The 25,822-nt window shown below is 39.6% G+C and overlaps 1 protein-coding gene across 1 annotated transcript in view; it reads left to right on the top strand.

The window, feature by feature from the left end:
* tnfrsf21 (tumor necrosis factor receptor superfamily, member 21) overlaps positions 1–9,847 on the top strand; it is a gene marked incomplete at both ends in the record, with an annotated part of 44,384 nt that extends 34,537 nt beyond the window's left edge. The window contains 2 exons of the mRNA XM_083898960.1: positions 7,298–7,565; positions 9,618–9,847. Coding sequence (XP_083755086.1) covers positions 7,298–7,565; positions 9,618–9,847 — 498 coding nt within the window. The remainder of the gene's footprint in view (positions 1–7,297; positions 7,566–9,617) is intronic.
* Positions 9,848–25,822: the final 15,975 nt, after the last annotated feature.

The following is a 25,822-nucleotide window of genomic DNA, read 5'->3' on the forward strand; positions in this document are numbered from 1 at the left end:
GATGCAGAGCAATGTCACCTTCAGGACACAGGGTGAGTGCCGCACAGTCAACTTTTTGTTCAGGTATCACCTACCATTAATTTGGCCTTTCACCACAGTTTAATAATCAGCAAATGATCCCCAGCAACTGGTTGGTCTCATAGGATGTTGTTGTAGATAAGATATTCATATAATGCATTAGTGTTGTGCACAAAGGCACATCTATAAAGAAAAGATTATTATAGGTTTGTGTGGAAGAGCTCGTCTGGCCTTCACTTACCCCTGAATTTGGAGAGCTGAGTTTGGGTGGATAGACGTCACTGATGGCTGACGGACATCATGAGGACTCTGGGTCGGCGGCCCACCAACAGATGGTAGGGGGAGTGGAGACAGCCCCCGATCTCCCAATCAAAACATTTGACCATCACTTTGATGCTGTTAAATGAGGGTAACAATCGTGCATAGTTCTGCTTTAAATGTTGTCCTTTCTGTACACTGACTTCTATTCTGTCACTCTTATCTGTTCAATTTCAGTCGTGTCTGATTCCATTCTTCAAACTGTAGAAAACATCACAATGCTAATCAAGTTATTGAGCCAGATAAACCAGATGTTACACAACAGCAACAATATGGTAATTGTATGATTATAACTGTGTAATTACATCATACAGACGTAGTGTTGATGTAATACCATCTTATTTCTATAGTTATCACCAAGTAATTCATTTGTGGGAGGAGAAAAGCTTTATTGTCATTATACGTGTTATGCAATTAAATTACAGGTGCTGCCCATTTTTGCTTTGAAAAACATAATCTAACATTAGCATTGGGTATGAACACACTTTATAAAAACAGTATTAAAAAAAAATAAGCACATAAGTAGAACAAGTAATTTATAATAATGCCATAAACACACTACAGTAATGCTGGGCGCAGTGTACAGCATTGTTGCACAGAACTGGAATATTTATGAGTGAGATTATTGGACATATTGGACGATAGCTTGGTGGTGCAGTAGCTAGCGTTGTTGCCTCTCAGCAATAAAGTTACCTCTGCGTACTCCCACAGTGGGGAGGAAAAGGCAAATTGGGTTAATCGGACACTCTAAATTGACCATTGTTGTGAATTTAATAGTTGTTTGTCTCTGTATGTTGGCCCTGCGATGGACTGACGACCTCTCCAGGTTGTAATGTCAGCAGGATAAAGTGGTAGAAATGGGGGGGTGAAGTAGCTCAGTGGTGCAGGAGACATCATGGTCACAAGTTCAACTCCGCCCCTGGCTGGTTGTACTCAATTGTAAGTTGCTTTCGGATAAAAGTGCCTGCTAAATGACATGTAATGTAATGTAATGTAATGGATGGATGGATGGATGTTACACTGATAGTAACCTGTATTAACTGTCAGTACCATGCTGTTACATGGATATAACTTTGGAAATAATGGAATTACTGTAACATTATCTTCATATTAGCACACTATATGGAAACACTTTTACCATTGCTGGGCTGAACTGCATTAGAAATCAAATACTACCAAAACAATACAACCTCCCATCAGTCACAGTATTGCCGCAATTGCCACTGTAACAAGTGAGCGTCAGCTGCATGGGTGACGTTTCTATTTTTACGTCAGCCGCTGCCGAGTTGGAACCAGACAGAAGAGCAACAGCGACAGTTTCAACCTCTCTGTTCACTCTTAACTTCTCCCTCTGTGAGCTGAAGTGTCCGCCGAGGAAGTGTTCTTCAATCGTCATCATTTATTCAATCAAGATATGACCTTGATTGAATAAATCACCACAGTTGCGGAGTTGTAGATTCTTAGTCACTTCATGTACTGTAAGTAGTATTTACAGTTAAAAGTTAGTTTACTTCTCTTAATTATTAAACTGTGCATATTATATTGTACATACATTTTTACAACATTAAAATAATAATAATTAAAAAAAAAATTAATAATTTTAAACTTCCCTTTTTTTCATGAGCTTTTAATACATTTTAATGTATTTTGTTTAAGCTTGTATGCACTGTATCCTAAATGATTTTATGCAGGGCTACAAATGGACATATCAAAGTCCACATAAACCATATAAATATCTCAACCACCAGGAAAATGGCTTGCCATTATACTAAATATAAATGATAAAAAAACACACACACAAATGCACACTCACACTTTTGGAGACTGAAGCAGGCAGATGTTGCTTGACCTGAACTTATGCAATAAGGTTAGAATAATAATAATGACAATAATTTAAAAAAGAACAAACAAAAAACTAGTAAAACGTTGCAATAGAAACAACATATAATAAAGAAAATAAAATGGCTTTCACCCATTAAAATAATAATAATAATAAAACACAAGCTCAACTGGGATTAAGAGTCAAAGTGTCAATTTAAATCTCTATATAACTCTAAATATCAGCATTTGCTTTACATGGACTTTAATCTAGACAAGTGATATTAGATAGAGACATTGCTGTTCCTGTCCCAGGGCATCAGAACATCAGAATAGGTGAGTTAAGCGCAGCCATGCTCGATAAGTCTCCTGTGAGTGGCTAATGGATGCATCATGTCAGACTGGAGCAGATGGAGCTGTCCTCCTGAGGGAGGTGAGTTAAAAAAAACACATCAAATTAGCAGAGGGGGAAGACTGTACACCTTTTCTTTTTCTGTTGTTCTGGTTTTTGTTTCATAATCAACACAGAGAGGATCCAGAATACTTGTAGAGTTTTGTTGAAAATGTCAAACAGGGACGACGGCTTTGAAATGACCTTTAATGGCTGTTTAACAGAGTCCAGGATAATAATGTCTAGAGAAGCAGATCACAAGTCTCTCTTAGTCTGTTCTTCTCTGCAGTTCATCTTGATAAAACTGACCTTTGTGTGGCTGCAGCCATGTTTGAATTGTCCACAAAATAAAGATTTTCATTTTAGAGTCATGGAAGAGCAAACAAAAATATACATGTACTCACATTGAAGAACTTAAATCAGAGAACTTATTAAGCCTCCTTAAAGTGATTATTTGAGGATCAAAATAGTTGATGATTACTTTAGTTAGAGTGGAATGCAAAATGTTGGGCACCCCTGTAAGTGTTCATGATTTCACTTTATAAATCATTGGTCGTTTGAATAAGAAATTTCAGTGAACTATATCATGTAGGAGACAATCACAGTATGTGAGAAGTGAAATAAAGTTTATATGATTTACAGAAAGTGTGCAAGAATTATTTAAACAAAATTAGGCAGGTATGTGCATATGTTACCCTTGTCTGATCTGTCTAGGGTGTGACCCTGGTAGACAATGAATGAATGAATGAATGAGTACTGCTTTTATTTAGTCTGACACAATTATTATTATGCATTACAAACATTTTCAAATGGAAAGTGTAGTCCAGTGACACAGATTGACATTTATCATCTACTCTCCTCATGTGCCCTCTTCCCTCCACTGTACAAAGTGAAAGAAAACCTGCAACAGTCATTTTTTCCCTTCCTGCCACAATCATGCACAGTCACATGCAATTCTACCCTAATTGGGTGTTAATGACTCAGTTCCCATTAGGTGGCTTTCAGTCGCATCCATAACGAGCCCCATGTGATGGTTAAATCAAAACCACATCCATCGCTTTGTGGGAAGAAAAGACCAAAGTTTCCCAGAAACTGCGTTTGATTCTATTAAAGTTAACTTAAAGTGATGATGTGCATCTGTTTGTGAGTGTATTTTGACGTTAAGTAGACTTCAGTGCAGTCTGGGAGCAGATCTACTTCAGTGGTGAGGGCTGAATGTGTCATGACATCACAGAGTCTCTTCACAGTGGGATTGGGCGTTGAGTAAGTTTCTCTTGCGATTAATTGCAACTCAGATAATGGCTCATCAGTGAGGGAATCGTTACAGCCGGGTGAGATTCTTTCCTGTAACATTTTTGATCTAATTAATGAAAGTTTTCCCAGTGTGTGTTTCTGTGTAGGTCACCCTACTGCAGTCTGCCAACTCTGTGTGTGCGTGTGTTCGTCGTATGAGAGCTGGGCTGTGTGCCCAGTGTATGTTTTTGTGTGCACGCGCACGCACGCACACTATCAGGGGCATTTTATATCAGGGGCATTTTATGCCAGCACACTATACTAAAACGCCTTAACTGTGTCGCCTACGCCTAAGTATCATGTCACGTGTGAACGCAGCGGATGTCTGTGCGCACGCTCGTCTCAATGTACTGACACCCAACTTTTCATTTTATTTAAAGGTGCCATATGTAAGAATGTGGCCCAACACAGTTACTACATTCAAATTCAAAATACCGAGGTCTTTTAGGTTTCGTTTTCTGATGTAACTGGCAACCCGTGGTTGTTTGGCAGTTGAGACTCTACTGACTGCAATGATCGGTAGACGGCGGTAGGTGGCGCCACATGCCAAAACATGATTTCCAAAAATAAACATGATTTGCAGTCTGCAAAAGATTTTTTTAATGCAAATATTTGGCTGTACTGTTGTTGTTGATGAGTTCAGTTTGTTATATGAACATTATTCCTGAGTCTCTGTGACATATTAGGAGGATTTTATGGCCAGTTGCTTTAGATTTATTACATAATGCACCTTTAAATGATTATTGTACGTGCACACTGTCCTGAAAAAAAAAAACAACAACAACAAAAAAAAAATGGTGGCAGTGTTGAGAGTTGGAGAGATTGTCTTTAAGATCTGCTTATGCTTCAAATTCAACCACCTTGACGAACCCTTTCAAGATTGATGACGTGATATTCATTCATGATCATCTACTACCTCTGCAATGCTGGAAAAAAGGACAAGTTCAGGAAATATCTTCTGGAATGAGACGGTAGAGTATACGCTCATGCGCTGTTCAGCTGCCAAACCAAGACCCATACAGTTTACTTTATATATCATTATAATTATATAACCTTGAACTGAATTCATGATGTTCATCGTGGTGCTGATACTCATTTAAGGATCCAGCACCACGGACAGCACTACGTCAACCTGCATCACACCCGGTTCGGCCCCGTCCGCTGCTGTGGGAAGTGTCTGTGGAAGTAGCTGTGAAGTAGCTGCGGAAGGAGCTTTAACGTGATTCTCTTGAAATCGTGGTTTCAGAAATTTCAAAAATGAAACGTGACGGTTACTAAACGGGAACCCCGAGTGACGTCATGTCCTCCCAGGAAATCCCTCCATGATCACTGATTTAGATGAATTTGGTACAATGTTTGCAACAAGTGTCCCCTGGTGGCCATTTTCAGAGAATACATGTTCAGGCACTTCCTCGTTGGCTTCATATTCCAGACTCAAAGACTACATCCATTTTTCTTTCTTTTAATGTACAGTCTGTGTGAAACACAATGTGGCTGGGAAAATATCTCTGGTTATTATTTCTCCAAGTCCATTTGTAAACATAATAACTTAATCTACCTGACATTGTAGATTCATATTGTGAAAGCCATGGTCAAAAAAATAAAATTGAGGTCCATTTTTAATGACAACTTTTCTTATTCTTGTGCCAAAACGGCTGAAAACCACTTATTGCTGAAGGTGTTAAACCTCTGCCACAAAAGATGAATATCAAATGTTTTTGTGTACTCACTTATCCATAGACCTCCTGTGTCTAAAGGCTGCTAAATTCATCCTCTCTCCTGGGGATGATTTTTTGTTTTCTGCATGTGCTCCTATAAACTAAAATTGTCCCTGTCACATCTGCTGCTCTGTGAAAGTTGCAGCTGTGAGCTACTGCGTGCGTATTTGAGACACGGCGTCTTTGTTCTGTAAGAATCACTCTGCAGCGCAGTGACCCAGACATTATGAGAAAGAGAAAGAGAGAAAGAAAACACAAGAGAAAGAACACAGTGGGGATTTTTCTGTGTCCTGTTGGAGGTCAGACTTTTGTCAGGACCCAAATCAACCAGAAAATCAAAAAGAATTTTGGCAATTTTTAAAATGACTCTCTCCTCTCACAGCTCAGTTTTTCATTTAGAATATAAATGAAATGACGCCTGTGCTGCTGTGACCCTTACGCTTGGGCTGAATCACACTGAGAATAACAAGGCATGGTCTGCAAACCAGCCGCTACCAGTTCAAACCACAGGTTTACTGCTACACTAGAGGGGGTGCTGAGAGAAAGAGAGTTCGATTGGGGCAAACATGGGATTAAAGGAGCTGGACTTACATTTTAACTCAGAAACAGGACAGACTGAAGAAGAAAGATGGAAAAGTGGAACATAGAGGGGGGAAAAAAACAAGGACTGGGGATGAAGATGAGAAAACTAGGAGTGAAGGGGTCAAATGTGGAAGAAGGACAGAGGTAGACAATTTTAGTGGTAGTTTGTCTATGAACTGAATATATAGTGCCATACAATGTTGCTGTAGCTGTTGGGAGTGGTCTTTATTTTTTGTCATGTTTGCATTCTATTTGTGTTGATTTTGGGGTGGTTAGCTGTGTTTGTTGTTAGCGGTGGTGGAATTTAAGACCACTGAGTGTAAGTCATCCTTTTAACATCATATAAAAGGATGTTTAATACCATCTCACAGGCAGGGCCGTTTCTAGCTGTCTGGGGGCCCTATGCGAGATACTATTTGGGGGCCTCTATTTTTTTCAAACTCGAGGTATAGATTCCTAACTCTTGTTACATTTTAAGAGGAAAACACTCTAGAGTACATTCACAAATGCAACAGATACAGTTTGTTCTTGAAAAATGTTTAAAATAAATATTAAGGTAGCATAACAAGGTGGCATAACATAAAACAGTTTTAACCCACGATTCAAAAACAGTAAAAAAGAAAAAAAACTAAACTTACTTAATAAATATAATGGATTATAATGGGATTTTTACCTGATTACCCAACAAACACTTACATGCTTTGCAAATATATTTATAATGAATGCATGCAATACATGCAAATAAAGACAGGTACTTTTGATTCTCAAAAATATAAGAAAATATGAGTCTGAACTTGCAGCTTGGGGGCCCCCTGGTGGCTGTGGGACGCTATGCGGCTGCATAGTCTGCATAGCAAGAAACGACTCTGCTCACAGGGAAGCTCTACGAAACATTCTGCCCTTTTTAAATGCCTGACTCTTCTCCTTGGTTTTACCTGACTGATTGGACTATTGACTCTATACTGCCCTCACAATTTACTGTGGTTTTGCTTCGTTTCATCTGTTACTGTAAGCTCTCCTGCGACGTGCACAATTATAGACAAATAAACCCAAAGTGCTGTCCATTAATGTACCTAACACCCTACAAATACAGTCAGTCTATTACAGTATCTGTAGATTATCACTCCCTAATATTTCCTTTTTTTTTTGTCACCTACAGTTTGACATCAACCAGCTGATGACCTCAGTGAATGTAAGCCAAAGCCTCAGTCCCGTCCGCAAGGTGCCAGAGTCCCCCGCCAGCAACAGCAGCCGCGCCAGTAGCGGCAGTGGTAGCGTGGGGGCCTCCAGTGGCGTAGGTGTGGAGCAGTCGCCGGTGGACCGCAGCAAAGGTTTCTTCCCCGACGAATCTGAACCTCTCTTGCGCTGCGACTCCACCTCCAGCAAAGACTCTGGCCTCAGCAGGACTGGCTCCTTCATTACCAAAGGTAAGAGGACACACAGGGAGCAGACAGTCGTTTTTGTTTACAGCTGGTGACCTCTTTCCTGGGGCTAATGCTAGAAAAATACATACTCATATTTTCAGGGAGTACACTCTCTGCTAATCCTCCTTCTTTTCTCTAAAAAAAAGGGTTTGCCATATTGCTGTAATAACCCAAGAGTGAATGGGTCTCTGCACCTTCAAAAATAAAATTACATTCCAGTGTATGATGGTGGTGACAATGTGAACTGTGTGTAAATACTACCATCGTGTCACTCCTAATCTATAAATACTATACTAGACTACAAAGAAATAAGAATCACATTCATAATAAATAATTCAGATTTATGGTAAAAATACAGGTCAGTCTGTGTAAAATACCTGAAAAGATGACACAGGGAAAGTGTGTTTTTGTGTTTGTCATTTGATTTTTATCATAGTAGGGTTTCACTTGGCAAGTCCACTGCATTTTGTCTTCATCTGATGTGGACACATTGTCTTCTCACACTCGTCTCTCATTTCTTATCAGTGGGGCAGATAACACAAAATGCCTAGGGTGTCCGTGAGAGAAGTCAGTCGCAGTGACCTGTATTTGTTTATGCCTCATCAGTTATTCATCTAAACTTTTCCTATCTTGATTAAAGCTGGAATTTAAAACTTGTTTTGACTTCAACTTGTTAGAGCAAATTTGAAGGATTTTACAGACTTTTCACAGCTTTAAACTAAAAACTGTGATAAGGACTATCAGATTTCGATAGTGACACCAATTGTCCTTATCGATACTTGTTGTTGCACTTATTGATACTTTTCTAACATTTTCCGCGAAGGATGTTGTTTGAATGCAGAGGTGAAATTGACCATCTGGTTTTCAAGAAGCCAGCCCGCCTTTTTGCGGCTCTGTGCATATAATCAAACGAGGGCTGTGCTCTCCAGGGGCCTCATGTACAAAGACTTGCGTGGATTTCCTACTGAAACTTGGCTTACGCCAAAAACCCAGAAACTGTCATGCGCGTAAAATAAATTCAGATGTATCAAAGGCTAGCTTTACACGACAATGATCTGAACACAAACCGCAAAAGTGGCGTTGCGTTCCCACTTTTTATTTCGCGTTTAGACGAGCGTCTTTGGGTGGAAATCTGCATGCACGCGACGAGCCAAAAGTGTGTGAAATTTGATGTAGTATGCATGCCAGGTGGCTAGGTGGCGCTGTGAAGCACTGACATACAACAACACCAGGAGCGTGCGCATGTCCTTCTACTTCTCTCTAGTATTGCTGAGTAGCCCACAGTCGAAAACCAAAACATTAACTCGGCGTAATTGCTGAAATGACTCCTGGATAGGTATCAGAGCAGCTAAGGCAACTTGAATGTCCGACTGATGGATATAATCCGACATGTTTGTTGTTGTTTGGCAGTACTGCACATGGATCTGACGTCAACGCGTACAAGAGCATAGCCACCGTGAGCAGCTCAGAGAACACTTTTGCGTTTTCAACCCTTTAGACGGGAACGCGACGGCGGAGCGTTTTAATTTCCACTCTGGAGGGTGCGTTTATTTTTTTGCGCTTTTAAGCCCCAAAAAGGCACATCTGATAAAATATTTTGTCGGTTTCACCCGGAACCGTTGCAGTGTAAAGCCAGCCAAAGTGTGCGCACGCATGGATCCAAGCACTTTTCTTTTGTACGTCCCAAATCAACGTGGATCTGAGCGCACATGCAGAGGTGCCAAACTCCTCCCTGTCCACGCCTCCATTTACATATGCAAATCAATTGAAATAGGCCCTGAGATTCACCTTTTCGATCAAATAATGCAATGAACAAAGGAAATAAAAGGAATTTCCCACAGTCTGAGCAAGAGATTCTAGTGAATGAAGTGGAGACTATATTATCTAAATTTGGATAGTGGTAAAGTCTGTCCAGACACTCATTGACCTTCTTCTTTTAGCTTCTCCCATAAGGGGGCACTACATTGGATCGTCTGCCTCCATCGTGCTCTTTCCCTTGACCAAAGACACACTGGTATCAATTGAACTCTTTTTCTTCGTGGTCTCTCTCTCCAGAGAAAAAAGACACTGTGCTGCGGCAGGTGCGTCTGGACCCGTGTGACCTGCAGCCCATCTTCGACGACATGCTGCACATCCTCAACCCAGAAGAGCTACACGTGATCGAGGAGATCCCCGACGCCGAGGACAAGCTGGATCGCCTTTTTGAGATTGCTGGAATAAAGAGTCAGGAGGCCAGTCAGACGCTGCTGGACTCGGTCTACAGCCACCTCCCCGACCTGTTGTAGTGGAGGACGGAGGAGAAGAGGAAACGGCACAGACGGTCACAGACAGTCAGTACATGATATTAGCCAAGTGGCAGAGATTAATCATAACTGGTGTTGTTCAGAATTAGCTTGGGTTGATACTAGATCTGGCAGGGGCTGTTGTGTTATTGTCACATGAGCGTCACATGAGTGGCTACTCCCTTCAATTACTTTTTTAAATTCTTTATTATTTACCCTCCAGTCTCCCTCCTTTGTGTGGTCTATTTCTCCTCCATCCTCCACCATGATACAGGGTCAACTATCAGTATAATGAAAACACTATGAGGTGAAACTTTATCCACTTTCCTTAAGTATGTGCAGCCTTGTTAAAGGTGGTGTTGTACATATATTATACACCTTCTTCAGCTGTAAACACCATTAAACACACACTTAAGCACTTTCTTCATCTAAACTGGACGACACCTACATCTTGCAAGGTTGTTTTTTTATTTTTTATTTTTTTATTTGGCTTTGCCAGTCATTGACACTTTTCTTGACATCAACACAATTTCAGTGTTACAAAGGAACATGGCAGTCATCACTAAGTTGACTACAGAGACAATAAGCTATAGCTCTACACGACACTGGTATAAAGCTTTGGTTTTCAAAGTTCCCATGAACCGCATTCACAAGTATTTTGTCCGGGTGTGAACTGACCCATAAATCATGTTCCTGACCTTGTCGTCCCCCTTACTCACCCAATTCTTTCTTCTTCTTTTTTTTTTTTTTGCTTCCTTCTCTTGCTCTGCCTGAACCTGAAGAGATCATACAGTATGTAGGTTGCCTAGTAAACAGTCTGCCAGACCAACAGGTGGCAGCATCAGATAAGGGAGCTGACCTGCTGCTTTGCATCCATAGCCATACATCAAAAACAATAATTTTACACAAATGAGAAAAGCCAATATTAAGAGTAATGTTAGAATAATATTTACAATATCAATCAATTTTATGATATACAGTATTGCTTAGCATTGAACTGTTTGTGTTTGGTCAAAAAAAGGCTAAAAAAAACAAATTACTGCGTTAGTTAATTATCGTATTATTGCACCTGACGTTCGACATACATGCAAACATGTTTTTAGTCCTGAAATTATACTAAATAGAATTCAGATTCAAACTGACAGAAAAAGGGTGTATATATTGCCCCCGTTGCATAGTGGAAGGGGGTGCGCTTCATTCAATATAATGATTCCCCATCAGTGATTGTAATGTGGGGAAAGGACATTAGTTCAATTGGAAGTTTGTTGCTCTACTTAACTTGCATGGAAACATACTAACCGTTTGACTCAGAATTCTGCAGATTGATAACAAATTTAAGAAAAAAAGTGTTTAATCTGCTTTTAAGACATGCACTAAACTCTAATTCTCCTGAGTTTCACATACAGAGGGGAACGCAAACATCCACATGAAGTTGCTTCTTCTCTCCTTGTATCTTCTTCCTTCGACTTCTCCCTTTAGGGGTTTGCCACAGCAGATAATCTGCTTTCATCCTCCTCTGTTACATGTCCTCATGCCCTCCTCCACCACCTTCATAAACACTTTCTGTGGTCTTCCTTTTTGTTTTTATTCCCCTCTCGTAGTTTAATTTCCCTTAATTATCGAAATGTAGGTCATGTGAGAATGCAGCAGAAGAAACTCTGGATAATCCATAAGCAGGCAAATGGGCAATTGTTGTGCCTCATGCATGCTCAAATTAGCCTTTTTGGAGGATCCAGGGCTAAACATCCTCCAGAGATGGCCCTGCTGCTGAGAATTAATCTCACACATACAATGTCCTGCTGCGTTCATCAGTGAATGGTGGGTAATGTCAGGACCCTCAGTTCATGTTTAAAAACAGCTTCAGGTGTTGCACCAACATGAGCCACCAGAACAGCTACAGTGATTGTCCTCATTGAATCTCTGAATTAGGTAAAGGAGGAAAGGAAAAAGAACACTCTTTTTCTTACCTTATTTTGTGTTAAGACGATGGCCACAACATATGATTGACATCATTTTTCGCGCACCGTCGTGCATGGAGACCCCTCGTCCTGTCTCTCCACTCGTTCTTCTTTCTTCGGGTTTATCCTTTAGTTTGTCGTCTTTTTCCGCTCTCCCTGCACACTTCGACAAATGTAGCGTCGGAAATGAATGAAATGATCTTTAATTTTGGTTTGTGTCTGACTGTTGTTTTTCAAGCAGATGTATGTTGCTACATGCTGTATGTAGTTCACATTAAGATGTAATGATAATGCACTAATCGTTTTTCTAAAGGAGAGGCAGACGTGTATTGTATCATGTGTCCTTTCTATAGTTCTGACATACTAACATTTCTGTTGTAACTTTTTTACATTTATTTGGATTTTTATTATTTTTATTGTAGCATCACTTTGTTATCATTTGTCTTATTTTTTTTTATGGCATGTTCCCTCGGGCATTCAGATGTATTTTCTCCCCGCTTGGCATTACAAGATGACCTGGCTGGGATGTAATATATGCATACTCTATACTCTACTTGAAGTCTACTTGTGGTACTTGATTTAAATCAAGACGTACAATTAAATTCCTTCCACGTTTGACATTCTTAAAATAAGCTCCACCAAAAAAAAAAAAAAAAGAAACAAACAAAGCCCATCAAGGTCCGCAGATGTTTTTTGCAGGTTTGACAAGAGCAGAAAATGACAGACTCTTGTTTTCAGTAAGCCACTTGCCGTGAACGCTACAGTATACCCTGGTGCTAGAAGTGAGCTCTCACTGGTTAGCCTGACACAGGGGGAACACAACCCTGGACTCAAAGACTATTTTTAAGTATTCCAGACTGAGTGAAGGCAGTGCTGCTGTGGACTGTCGATGATGATGATAGTGGTGATGAGGGTGTGAGGTGAAGGTGTGAGCTTTTTTGTTTTCTACTGGAAGTCTGAGATGACGATGATGATGATGATGAGAGATGCAAATGTGGCAGGAGAGTGGATGATTTCATCAAATTTCACATGTATAACCAGTATGTTTAATACTATGTAACCTCTTAAAAATCAACCAATAAAAACTTAAAAACATTTTGTCATAATGCTTTGTGCAGTTGTCCCTTATTTTGATTTTTTTTGAAGCAACTATACCACTGCTTCTTTTACCATTATTAACACTTCTGTTGCATTTGTTTCACAGTAAATCAATCATACACAGTCCTGGTTAATATTTAAAGGTCACATAGAGTGGTCCTGTTGCACATATATGTTAGTTATGGAGGTCTACTTACATACATGAACTTGTTTTGGTCAAAAACCTCCTAGTTGCTGGAAACGAGCCGATAGAAATCTGTCCTTTTTGAAGCACTTGTCATGTCTCAGACATAAATCTTGCCCCGAGAAGACAGACTGTCTTGTGATTGGCCAGTACCCGGAAGTGACATATTCAGCACACCCGCTCTCAGAAGCACAGCTCCCCCCTCTGGAACGGTGGATGCACTGCTACTCATTATAAATAGCTTCGTCACGACTCCCCGCCGCAGTCCCTTTGACGACCTTTGACCCGGAGTCAGAAGACACTGTCGCTCGTGAAACACCTCCACAACGGACATTATTCTTCTTCTTAGGTTCAATGTATGCAACCGGATGTGCCCGGACTAGTGCCCAGAGCAGGAGGATCTGCTGTTCAGGAGAACCGTTGTTTACGTAACCGGACCGGGTTTTTTCAGAGATCTCGCTGAGCCCGAGATTACAATAAGACACAGCGTTCTCAGCAGTGGCTGAACTGTTTGTTTAGAACCTTCAGGGCTTCTTAAACAAGGTAAGGACGCAGATACACACTAAAAAACAGCGTTAATTGGAACTTCCGGTCTTGGTCTGCTCTAAGACATATTGCTGCACTGAGCATTGTAATTCATTTGTAATGCTAACAATGGCCCATGATGCATTTGTGTCGTTGTTGTTTGCTGACTTCTCAACTGAAACATGGTGATCTCGAGTGAAGCCAGTCAGTTTCAAGTGCCGACATAAATGGAACGCAACTAATTTCCCCTCGGTGTAAACTTCCAAACTTCAACATTACTCATTTCCTAACCTTTACCCCTGTTATCCTTCAAGTGTGGTTGTATGACACACTGTGACAAATCAGGAAACTCTCCAAGACAGTGATGACTGATCTCGGTAACAGGCTCACCTCATAATCTACTTTCAAAGATTCAGAATAGGTGTGCTTTATCTCACCATCAGATATTAGATTGACTTTTCCAACTGGAAAATAAAGTCTGTAAAAAAAAAACTCCCTCTCCTGCACCAAATTCCATAGTGAAAATTTCTGTTTTTACCTCATGGCGACAAGTTTGGTTCACTAAACCTAATTCTAGGTCAATCCAAAATAAGGATTTAAAACTCAGATGTCACAAAACAATTGACTAAAACCAATAAATAATTAACTTGAAGGAGGAAGCAGTCTATTGTGAAATAAAGGCATGACTCTTTTGTTAGTAGGAAGCTTAAATCGGGTGTTTCTTGTATCCATGCTGAACTATTAATTTAAACAAATTTTAGCACTAGAATGAAAGAATGCCCCAAATTATAGGGCATGTTACAATGGCATGACAACTTTAAAAAGAGTTTCACACATTTATGTGGGAGGGGTGTGACTACTAATTTACCTCTGTGTGACACACCTGGAGAGAAACGTTGGAGTTGTTGACTTTTTTTTCACTTAAAACCCAAAACAAGAGGGAAGAGAGGGTGGTTGATGCCAGACGACGCCGTATTGTCGACTTTTAAACATTACCTGAGAATCAGGATCATCCTAAAAATCCATCCTCCATCCTGAACCCCGATGAGCTGCATGTGATTTTAGAGCTCCCAGATGTTGAGGATAAGCTGGATCCCCTTTTTGAAAGTGAAGAGTCAGGAGACCAGCAGGATACTGCCGGATTTTACAGCCACCTCCGAGAGGACAAAGAAGGAGGAAATGGCTCAGATGAGTCAGCACAGTAATGAGAAGTAATGTGGTGGATAAATAAGAAATTCTAGTAATGTAATATTATACATGCCATAATATAGATATATGGCCTTGATGCAGCAGGCCACCTTATCTGATCATGCCCCCTGTTGGTCAGGAGTGGTTACTGAAATAGAAAGCACTTCAAAAGATGTGTTTTGTGTAAAAAAATAAAGATCGAAACCAGTGTCAAAGTAAAAATTATAGATTATTTTCTTCTATTATTAAATGTATTTAGAAATATCAAACTCTTAATAAAATCAACGTTTTTACCTTGTGGGGTCAAGTTAGCTGCTGTTGCCATGTTTGATTAAGTCTGACTCACATCGGTTAATCCTAACAAACATTTCAAAGGCCAAAGTTTGAAAAAAAAAAATGACACATTTGAACTGAATCAACAACCAGTGTGTTGTAATGTTAAATTGTTGATTTTCTCCCTGGACTTTGGTGTGGGGAGTGAGCAGTTACCAAAAGGGACACAAACGTGAGCTTTTACATGGAAATAATGCTGTCTAATTGTAAGATAACTCAGCAAACATATTCGTGGGACGTCACAGACTTATGATGCTTGATTTTTTTTTTTTTTTTGCATGCGGCCGAAATCAGTTTTCTTTGAGTCCTTGCTGGCAGCCATGCAGTGAACCTTTCAGAGCTTTCTTTCACAAAGAATAAATACTTAATACCTTTATTAATTTTCCCTTCTGTGACTCAGCCACTGTTTTGTTACACACACGTCTGTGTGATTTGAGTCTGGTGAGCCCCTATTGTTATAAATCTGTCCCCTGTCTCATTTAACTACCTACAATGGGGCAACAGAGAAGGCTGACACAGCTCCACTTACACCTGACTGTGGACGGTGTGTGTAGCTTGTACTTGTGTGAGTGTGTGATTGCTCTCTCTGTGTAGGGGGTGTTTGTGTGATCTGGGCCATGGAGTTACCGAAAACTGGAGTCACAGTGATGTCAAAGAGGAACCCACCACTTCACAAAGAATGTGGTATTTAACAGAAGAGAATAGAGGGCGTGTGTGTGTGATATTATATTTCCTGGCAGCCATATTATGCAGTAGTTCTGAATGTGACCAATGAAATAACCAGGAAAAAAACAATACAATTATTCTAGACTTCCTTGTGAAGTCGTCCATTTAGTATGTGAATCATGTATTATTATTATTATTATTATTATTATTATTTGAATGCAATTTTATACAACTAATCCAGCTATTCCCAAACTTAAGAATGTCAGGGCCCACTTTGAAATCTATCAATCTAATATCTAATAATTCACATGAATATCATTGTTTTCGTGTGAACAAGTGATACAAATATTCACTACAGATTAATAAACAATCAGTCCACTTTATTTCTGAACTTGCATGTCTTGCAGTACCGTCACAGCCCACTAGGGAGCAGGTGCAGGACATCAATGGTGCAGGAAACACAGGAAGGCAGGAAGTGAAGACACCTGACAGTATGTAAGTTTCAAAATAGAACAGGACAGACATTTGAGTTGAAAATAATGAAGTATTGAACATTGAATTATTGATAGTTCCTATAGAAATAAGCACAACCCAAGAGTATTCTTTTAAGTGTTCACATATGTTTCTCTTTGTATTACTGTAGATTGATGATATTTCGTGGACTAAAACGAAAAAACATCTCGTATGACTAGAATTGGACTAAAACTAAATGACATTTTAGTCAAAATACTATTACTAAAAGTAAATAGAAAGTTACTGTTTGAATTAGAAACACAAGCTTTGTTCTGGGTCAAATTAATTAAATCTACACATGAGTCACCTCTGAAATCCCAAAGGTGTTTTCTCACCATACCGGAAGAAAGAATGTAGATGTCATGCCAAGAGGAGAAAGACAGCATACTACTACATACTTCAACACTTGTTGCTTTTGCTGTAATGAACATAAGGGTTACACTTTACAATAAGGTACATAAAAAAGTAACCATTAAGTAATATAACCTAAAGATTATGTAATCGTTAGTTAATGGTTAACTAACATCAACTGATGGCCTAATCAAATATCATAGTATACTAGTAGTAAGTACATTAATCATAGTTAACTGATCATGAACTAATTTAACATTAACAAATTAACTAATGATTAAGTAATCCATTGATTAGTTAGCCTTTTCTTCATCTACTTTATTGTAAAGTGTTACCAAAATAATGTGATTAAAAAGAGAAAGTGATTCACATGACACCCATAGTCAAGTTAAATGTCCCTTTGAGGAGACATTAGGACCAGGAACTACTGCACAACCACGTGTGTCACAAATTTGACTCCGATTTGAACAGGGACTGGCTTGCAACAGTCCATTTTACAGGCATGCACTTTCATGCAGCTCTACACCTGGACCAGTTAGTTTCTGAGGTTTGCGTTCAAAGGAGCTCACCCGCTTGTAATGCAGTTCATAAATGGAGCCGGGGCAAGCTATAGTCTGAGCTAAAATCAAAACCTCCCTTTGAGTGGTCCTGGTGCACATATATGTTAGTTGTGGAGGTCTACTTACATACATTAACTTGTTTTTATGGTCAAAAACCTCCGAGTTGCTGTAAACGAGGCGAAATCCTTCTTTTCTGACGCTGTGCTGAGACATGATATTTCAGACATAAATCTCACCCCCAGAAGACAGACTTGTCTTGTGATTGGCCAATACCTGGAAGTGACATAGTCAGCACACCCACTCTCAGAAGCACAGCTCCCCCCTCTGGAACGGTGGATGCACTGCTACTCATTATCAAAACATTGTTTTAACAGTGTTTAAAAATAGCTTCTTCACGACTCCCCGCCACAGTCCCTTTTATGACTTTGACCCAGAGTCAGACCCAGAGTCAGAAGACACTGTCCCTCTTGAAACACCTCCACAACAGACGTTATTCTTCTTCTGCGGTTCAATGTACGCAACCGGATGTACCCGGACTTGTGCCCGGACCAGGAGGATCCGCTGTTCAGGAGAACCGTTGTTTACGTAAACGGACCGGGTTTTACTCAGCAATGGCTGAAATGTTTGTTTAGAACCTTCAGGGCTTCGTAAACGAGGTAATGACGCAGATACACACTAAAAAACAGCGTTAATTGGAACTTCCGGTCTAGGTCCGTTTATATGTTTATTTAACCAGGACGATACATACAACATTGCCACAGAAAATGTGATGCATATATAAGATGCCTAGCTTCAGCTAATTTGCAGTCTTTGTCCCTGGTCAGGCTTTAAAATAGAATAAAATATTCTGAATACGATAAATGCAATATATGCATTGGAGCCCACTGAGTCTGCTGTTTACACTGCTACTTGCTTTAACTTCAAAACAGGTTTAGCAACCTTCATGCTTTCTCTGTGCATCCCCTCATTTAACCAGTTCACGTCAAGGTTACTTTACAGCAGAAGAATGCAGAGTGTTTGCCGAATGTTGTCCCTGCAGCCACTGGGACTGTGGCTTTTGCTCTTGTGAGCTTTTGTACCCCTTAGTTTGCATCGGCTGAGCAGAGAAGTTTGCGTTCCCTGTGTCCTGTGCTACTCACATACAGAGACTGCACATGGTGCATTCATGCCGCCAGTGTCTGTCTAGCTTGTCTAGCCTGGGGCAAAACTCTGTCTAAATGACAGCTTTCTCACTGGATTGCGAATGCTATCGCCCTGGTTTACGACAGCAGAGGTCTTCAGTTACCTCACAATGTGAAGGCACATTGGTCCAGGGGCATGGCAACATTGTGAGCCTTTGTATGAATAAGTATCTGTAAATGACATTTAAGATGCATCATCACCACAGGCTTTTTTTTTTGGTTTGATTATTTGGATGTGAGAGTCATTTTCTTTCAACTCGGTCTACGATGCACCACAGTACTTGAGGGTCGTCTCTAATTTGTTGGTTGCTCTGAATCGACTGAACGAGAGTGAAAGGTTATGGTTATGACTTAGTTGCCCTGTTGCAGAGCTGGGCTTGGTGACTATTGAACTAAGGAAAGTCTGTCATGATGGGTACTTTAATGAAGGCAGGCCTTCATACACTGTATGTATATACAGTAATAGAGGTGTCTTGGAGGTGTGGTGTACCATATTATGTGTTGTGCCAAATTCCTCTCCTTGAGGGAAGAGTATTTGAAACACCATATTCGTACAATAGGGCAATCTTAATAACTGTTTGAGTCTTAAAACTAACTGAAGGCTACATACAGCTGGTTCTCCATTACACTCGGAAGGGATATTCGGTTGCAACATTTGTCAGTGCACACAGCAATTCAGCATTGACAGTGTATCAGAAACACAAATAGAATAACCGTAACCATCTCTTCTGCACGTTTAAAGGTGCCATATGTAAGAATGTGGCCAAAAACGCTTACTACATTCAAATTCAAAATACAGAGGTCTTTTAGGTTTCGTTTTCTGACGTAACTGGCAACCTGTGGTTGCTCGGCAGCTGAGACCCTACTGACTGCAATGATTGGTAGACGGCGGTAGGTGGCGTCACATGCCAAAACAGGATTTCAGAACATAAATATGATTTGCAGTCTGCGAAAAAAAATTTTTATGCAAATATTTTGTCTGTACTGTTGTTGTTGGTGAGTTCAGTTTGTTATATGAACATTATTCCTGAGTCTCTGTGACATATGGTGGATTTTATCGCCAGTTGATTTAGATGTATTACATAATGCACCTTTAATTCATCTTGATTGATCTTTTTTTTTCATGCAGGTCTACTTGCTTAGTATAGTTGACATTACTTCCATATGTGTTGCATTGAGGTCACCAGTTCAATATTTTTTCTCCAGTTTCAAAGTTATGGTGTTAACATTATGTTGACAGACTAAAAGAAGACAAAATGATCATTAAGGTCTCAGATCTTACGAATAGTGCTGAGGAACCAGTAGATCGAGTTTTATTTCTGCCAGGAAAGACATAATTACTCCAGCTATGGAGTCAGATGCCAGCAAACACTATTGTGACTCAGATTGGAGTCCTGTGTGAGGGCATATGCAGACTTTTTTGCAGAGATGAAGTACTTTAGTTTCTAGTGTTACAGCTCAGCAAAAACCACTTACTATTTATAACAAAAAATATCATTGTAACATTATTATGCTATTTTGGGGTCGCTATCTAACCAACCAATCACGTGGCAGCATCGCAAATCCCCTTTCATTTTTAAATACAGTCTTCCATCCCAATTAAAGTCCTTGGTTTGAACTTCGGCAGGTTGTATTAACCAGCATGTAGGCTGTTTGTTAACATAACTATGTTAAAACATATATACAAAGGCTATAAGAATATGCAATACAGAGTCGTATATATCCTTTTTTTCAGTACAACCAATAGGCAATCTGATGACATGATTTTTGTTTCCATTTTCACCAATTATATAAACACACCTGAGCAAAAATCTCGCTTGGCTCGTTTTTATGAACAAAAGTAGAAGAAAAATTGTCTATGTCATGAACACTTAGGTTAGTTCACAACACAGTTCCCTTTACTTAGTCAACTAACTTAGTTAAGAGGTGAAGCTAATCACCATGTATTTCGACTGTAGTTCACACAGCTTTAAAACCTACAAGCCTTCTTCTCCAATATGTCATGCCTTGTTCAAACCTCATCCCTCAGAAATATGCTAAAAATCTGAGAAATGCAAAATGTCAAATGCCGTCCTTCCAGCTCTAAAAATGTCGTCCATCTTACTCCTTTACTCCCGTCTTCATTACTGTCGCTGCTAGTAAAAGAAAAGAAACAACAATGGAGTCTCAGATTTAGTTAAAACCGTATATGTGGGCGAAATAAAAAAAAAAAAAAAAAAAAAATCAAAGCAGAATCTTGTGATGGCAACAGCAAAGCACCAAGACATGTTACTCTGACCTGTCAGTGCCCTTACACTGTTTGTCCACAAACAAACCACCGACATCCACATCAAGGTTTAGATTAAACCTGATCTCAGTTGGCACTTCCTGCAGAATTTTTTGAAGAGTTTCACCTCTATTGGACCTCTCGCTCCAGCGCACCAACCCCTGCTGTACTATTACATTGTGCTGCCAAATCCAACCTCTAATCCTCATGACAGCCATCAGTGAGGCGTTCATTTACTGCGTAAACAATGTCCCTGTCAGAAACATGATCTTGTAAAAGCGTCCAAACAGACATGAACCAAACAGCAATGACTTTACCCTCAGAGCGTTTGACCTTTTAATTCATCCAGTTTGACAGCATGCTTTTAGCTGTAATGGTGCTTCAGATTTCACCACATGCGTGCAGTGGTTTGTCTTGCATTAAAAAAATGTTTATTCTATTTTGGGAATTCACAACATCAATTTTATTTGGCTGTCACCGTGATGCTTGTCTGTAATGTCTTGTGTTTCTCTTCAGCACTCACCATGACCTGACAGAACATCCTCGAATGCCTGGAGTAGCTGGTGTTACTTATGTTTTCAAGATACATTAATGGGAGAGGATAAAGCACATTATTCTGTGACTGGGCAAACAACAGTCTGTTAATGTTTAAAAGAAAGAAAGAACGATTTCCTTGGCACACATCACTTCCTGCTGTTGCAGAGAACCAGCCTGAAACACAAATGCTCACACTCAGGGAAAACATGTCTGTCAGTGGGGACACGACAAAACAATGACAAAAGATAAAAATCGACATATTTTTCAGCCTAAAAAAATACTTCTCTGTTGTTACCATCAGGAAATCTTTTGTGGCTGGAAACTGAAGTGTTTAAACCACTAATTCCCCCTGCACCAGACCCATAGAGGAAATCAGAGTTTTTAGCTCACAGAGACACAGGAGGAGGATTTCATACAACAAAAACACAAATTGAACACATTGGAACTCAGTGATTGAGGCAGCACTCAGTCGACAACTGTGAGCTGTGATGTAAAATCACAAATCACTACCGCCAAGGAGGTTAAGTTTTCGCCAGAGTTTGTTTGTTTGTTTGTCTCTCTGTTTGTTAGTTAGCACCGGGAACAAGTGATTTGGGGGTGATCCGTAGACGCTATCACTGGTTACAACACTCGCTGTCTGACCCAGGCGCGCTGGCAGGGTGTATTTTGTAGGCACTGTACTACCTACAACTTTTTCACACATATTTTTTTATATGTTGCCAAAATATCAATGCTAAGAGTAGATTTTCAAAGTCCAAAGGGGGTCCAAAGAACACAAAATTATGTCCGTGAAATAACGGTTCACGCTCTTACGGTTTGCGCAACTGAAACCATAATAAACACCTTAAGTCATCAAAACATAGACATGGGATTAGTCAACACCTCAGACTTGTCGGGAGGATCATTGAAAAAATGCATTTGTTGAGTTTCAATTTTGGGATAACAACTCACTCATTTTTTGTGTCTTTTTTTTTTTTTACAACTATTTCACCTTTAAACATACTAAACCACTGGCTGAAAACAGTCACACACCTGTTTGTTTGAACTTCTGACCATTATACATTTTTACTGGTTATTATAGGTTGCTCTGCTATTTGTGCCTGTGTCTCCATATGTTATGTAGGTTCTGTCTGAGCTATTTGTGTGTGATGTCTAACTAACTAGCTAGTCTCCCATTTTTAAGTCATATTCACGTCTAATAGTCTGCTAGACTCTGTACGATTGGGGACTCGGTTCAATTGGGGGTTGCAACATTCAGCCGATCCGACTTCGCTATCACACATTTTCACTTTAGTGAAACGAACCTAACCTGAAGGAACCTGAATAACATATTCCCCTCCTCGCCTGAGGTGGCGCTGCATCAAGATTTACGGAAGACAAGAGAACAATGAACAACAAATGAACAAACTCGCTCATCTGTTGGTTAATGCAGGACAACTCCTGTTTCATCCAACATGGAACTGCATCAAACCCTATGGTTTTATGCAAACTTATGACACATACTGTACACTGCAACAATGGACTCAGACATTTCTCCCTGCTATCGTTCTGCATGCGCGTATGTTCCGTTTTGTGTTTACCCACAATGTCGTAGTCTGCTTTCTGTGTTTTAGGCCGACCAGAGTTCACTTATTTGGTGCGGATCAGGGTTCGGTTGCGCGTTCACACCTCCCCAAACGAACGGGACTTTCCGGAACCTTGTGTGAACCCTGTCCTAATACCTCCCCTAACCCTACATTTTTCTCCTAGCCCTACATTTTGCGCGTTCACGTGTAGGGAGGAGCAAGGGGAAAGGTGATTTTTGCCCTTATAATCAACAATCAAAATGTAGTGAGCTCTGATGCGGGCTTAAAAAGAAGTGGAAGATGGAATTACCCATGATGCTTTGCGAATTCAGCGAGCTGGCTCATATTTTTCAACAAAGATGGCAGCCACATCTACCGAGGAACATTTTCGTTGTAATATATTTTTCGCAAATAAGCGCGTTACAATGTCGAATTGTGTTGGAATATGTTGGTTTTATATACATCCAAAGGACCGCTTAGCTTTGAACACTAATGTCAGAAAATAAGTGACGATTTATGAAAGCAGCTAGCTAACTAGCTAGCGAGCGGCTACCCGCTGAGTGCCCCTAGCTACATCTGGGTAGTTTTGTCAGTGTGTGGGTGTGTGTACCGGCGTTCACTTGAACACGAATACCATGGACTTGTCAGATTTCAATCACATTTGCGATATATCTTTTACGAAGACGGAGAAAAACCAGCGTTGATGGAGAAAAACAAACAGCTGATACGCCGGCATTTTTCCTGAATGAAAATAGTAGCACCGGTAGAACTGTCAACATGTGACGTATGTTAGCACGTTTGTTACGTTCACTACGCTAATTTGCATGTAGTGGTGTCCCAATACCATTTCCCTCAACGAGGGGAATTTACGGTTGAGGGCACTCAAAACCAAGGGGAAATTTTAAGGGGGAGGTATTGGGACGGAGCCATTCACTCATGTTGAAAACATACACACTACAGCTTTAAACAGAGATTAGATGAACAATGAATGATAATAATGATAATAATGGCCATACATATTTATCTCCAAACAATAAACGTGTAATATGTGAAAATCTGTTTGCTACACTTTTATTTACACGGATGTATCACTGTCACTGTCTCTTGTGTTCGTCATCTTTCCTTTTATTTACAAGCTGCTAAATGGAAAAAACCCAAATACGTAGAAAATCTATTAATATATCTGACAGTATTCTCCTGAGACCATGATCTTCGGTACACACACACACACACACACACACACCCCTACCACACACACACTCACACACACACACAAGCACAAAGACAAAAAAAGTGGTCATAATGTGACATGGAAACTCTGGGAATACTCAAACCTGTTGAGCCACGGCAAGCACTGTGTGCACCTTACTAAATTTCAGGAAGTTCTTTTTTTCTCAGCTCATAGTTCCTCTCGGTCACAGACGAGTTCGACAGCCTTTAACACTCTGTGTGCTTCTTCAAGACTGAACAGTTGCAGCAGAGAGTGAGAGGACAGGCAAACTATGGTAAGAGATTTGGTTTCATATTTTTATATGAGTGATTTTATTAGGTGCTTAGGGCTTATTCTGGGAGCGAGTTGTTTGGAGGTTGACCTATTTTCTGATCGAACAGAAAACATGGACTGACTTAATTTTCCCACAACTTTTTGACGTTTGCATACGGAGGAGTAATGGGGAATGTTTGATCTGTATACGTTTGACACATCGTCATTTACTTTACTGCACACTGGGTGCATTGTGTTTCCTGGGAAATGACATTGACTGCTAAGTAAACATTGTTGCCATGGTCTGAGAGAGGCAGAACTGATTTAAGACATTTGTTCTATTGACATGTGTTTGTTGTCTTAATTTAGTACTTTGCTGTTATAATCTAGTTAGTGCAAAGAGATGCTGGAGCAAATTGATGGGCACATTAAATTGTTTTTTTTCATTTCTCGCTACAGATAAAACCTATGTTTATATGATGACAGATAGCATTACAATTTAAAAGATTTAAGATAGGACTGAAGAGGAATGTTGTTATAAGAAAGAAGTAAATCAAACCTGGAATGCTATAAGCTTCAATGTACAGAGAAAAGTGTGGCAATATATATGTATATATATATATACTATATATACATTTATATATATAAATAATAATATATAAGAAAAAAACAACAACAAAAAACTCAGTTTCTCCTTTATCAGGTTCACCGATCTATTTTATAATAGATTATTCTTAGGTCCATTTTAAACTTGTCGTTTGCTTTTATTTTTTATTATTTTTTAAATCAGCTAAAGGAAAAGGAAAATGTGTTTAACAGAGGCTTTGTTTATGCAATATTAATAATTAGGAGTCTAGCAGGTGCACATTCAAACACATGACTTATGTTCCCGCAAAACCACAGATATGTGCGGACTCACATTTCGGAGCCAAGATTATGCAACCTGTTGACAAAACCACAAAGCACTTATGATTCTTAAAAAAAAATCCTGGTTATGGATGTTGTAAAGTCATCAGAGAAAAGGCACCAACTTTAGGAAAGAACTGTGGTCTGCTGTTGTGCGGTTACTTTCCACCACAGATCCCTCCAAAACCTGAGCATAATAATAATAATAATACATTTGATTTATTAAAAGCACCCTTCAAAACTCTCAAGATCACATAACCTTACATTACCTAAAAAGTAATACAATAATCTACCGTGGCAGTGGTCAGCAACTGGTTTTAAATGATTTCCTAATCGGATTCAAAGAGATTCTATTGCTGAAAAATAATACTAAAACACAGCTGTTGTATATTATATTATTATAACCAAGTCCTGAGACTAAATGTCTGTAAAATAACTATTACCTTATATTAGGCTAAGCGGTAATTCCATCCATCTATCCATTTTCTACTGCTTTATGTGATAAAGATATACAGCTGCATATAGAAGTGTTGTGTGAGTGAATGAGTGAATGGCAAAAGCTGCAGTATAAAGCAGTTTATTACCTAATTGGCTTCATTTTGCAATTTTTTGTCGACTAATTGCTATTCTTGCCGATTAAGCAAATGGGCAAAATACAAGAAGA

The sequence above is a fragment of the Microchirus variegatus genome, assembly GCF_963457635.1.
Source record: "Microchirus variegatus genome assembly, chromosome: 12".
NCBI classification, from domain to species: domain Eukaryota; kingdom Metazoa; phylum Chordata; class Actinopteri; order Pleuronectiformes; family Soleidae; genus Microchirus; species Microchirus variegatus.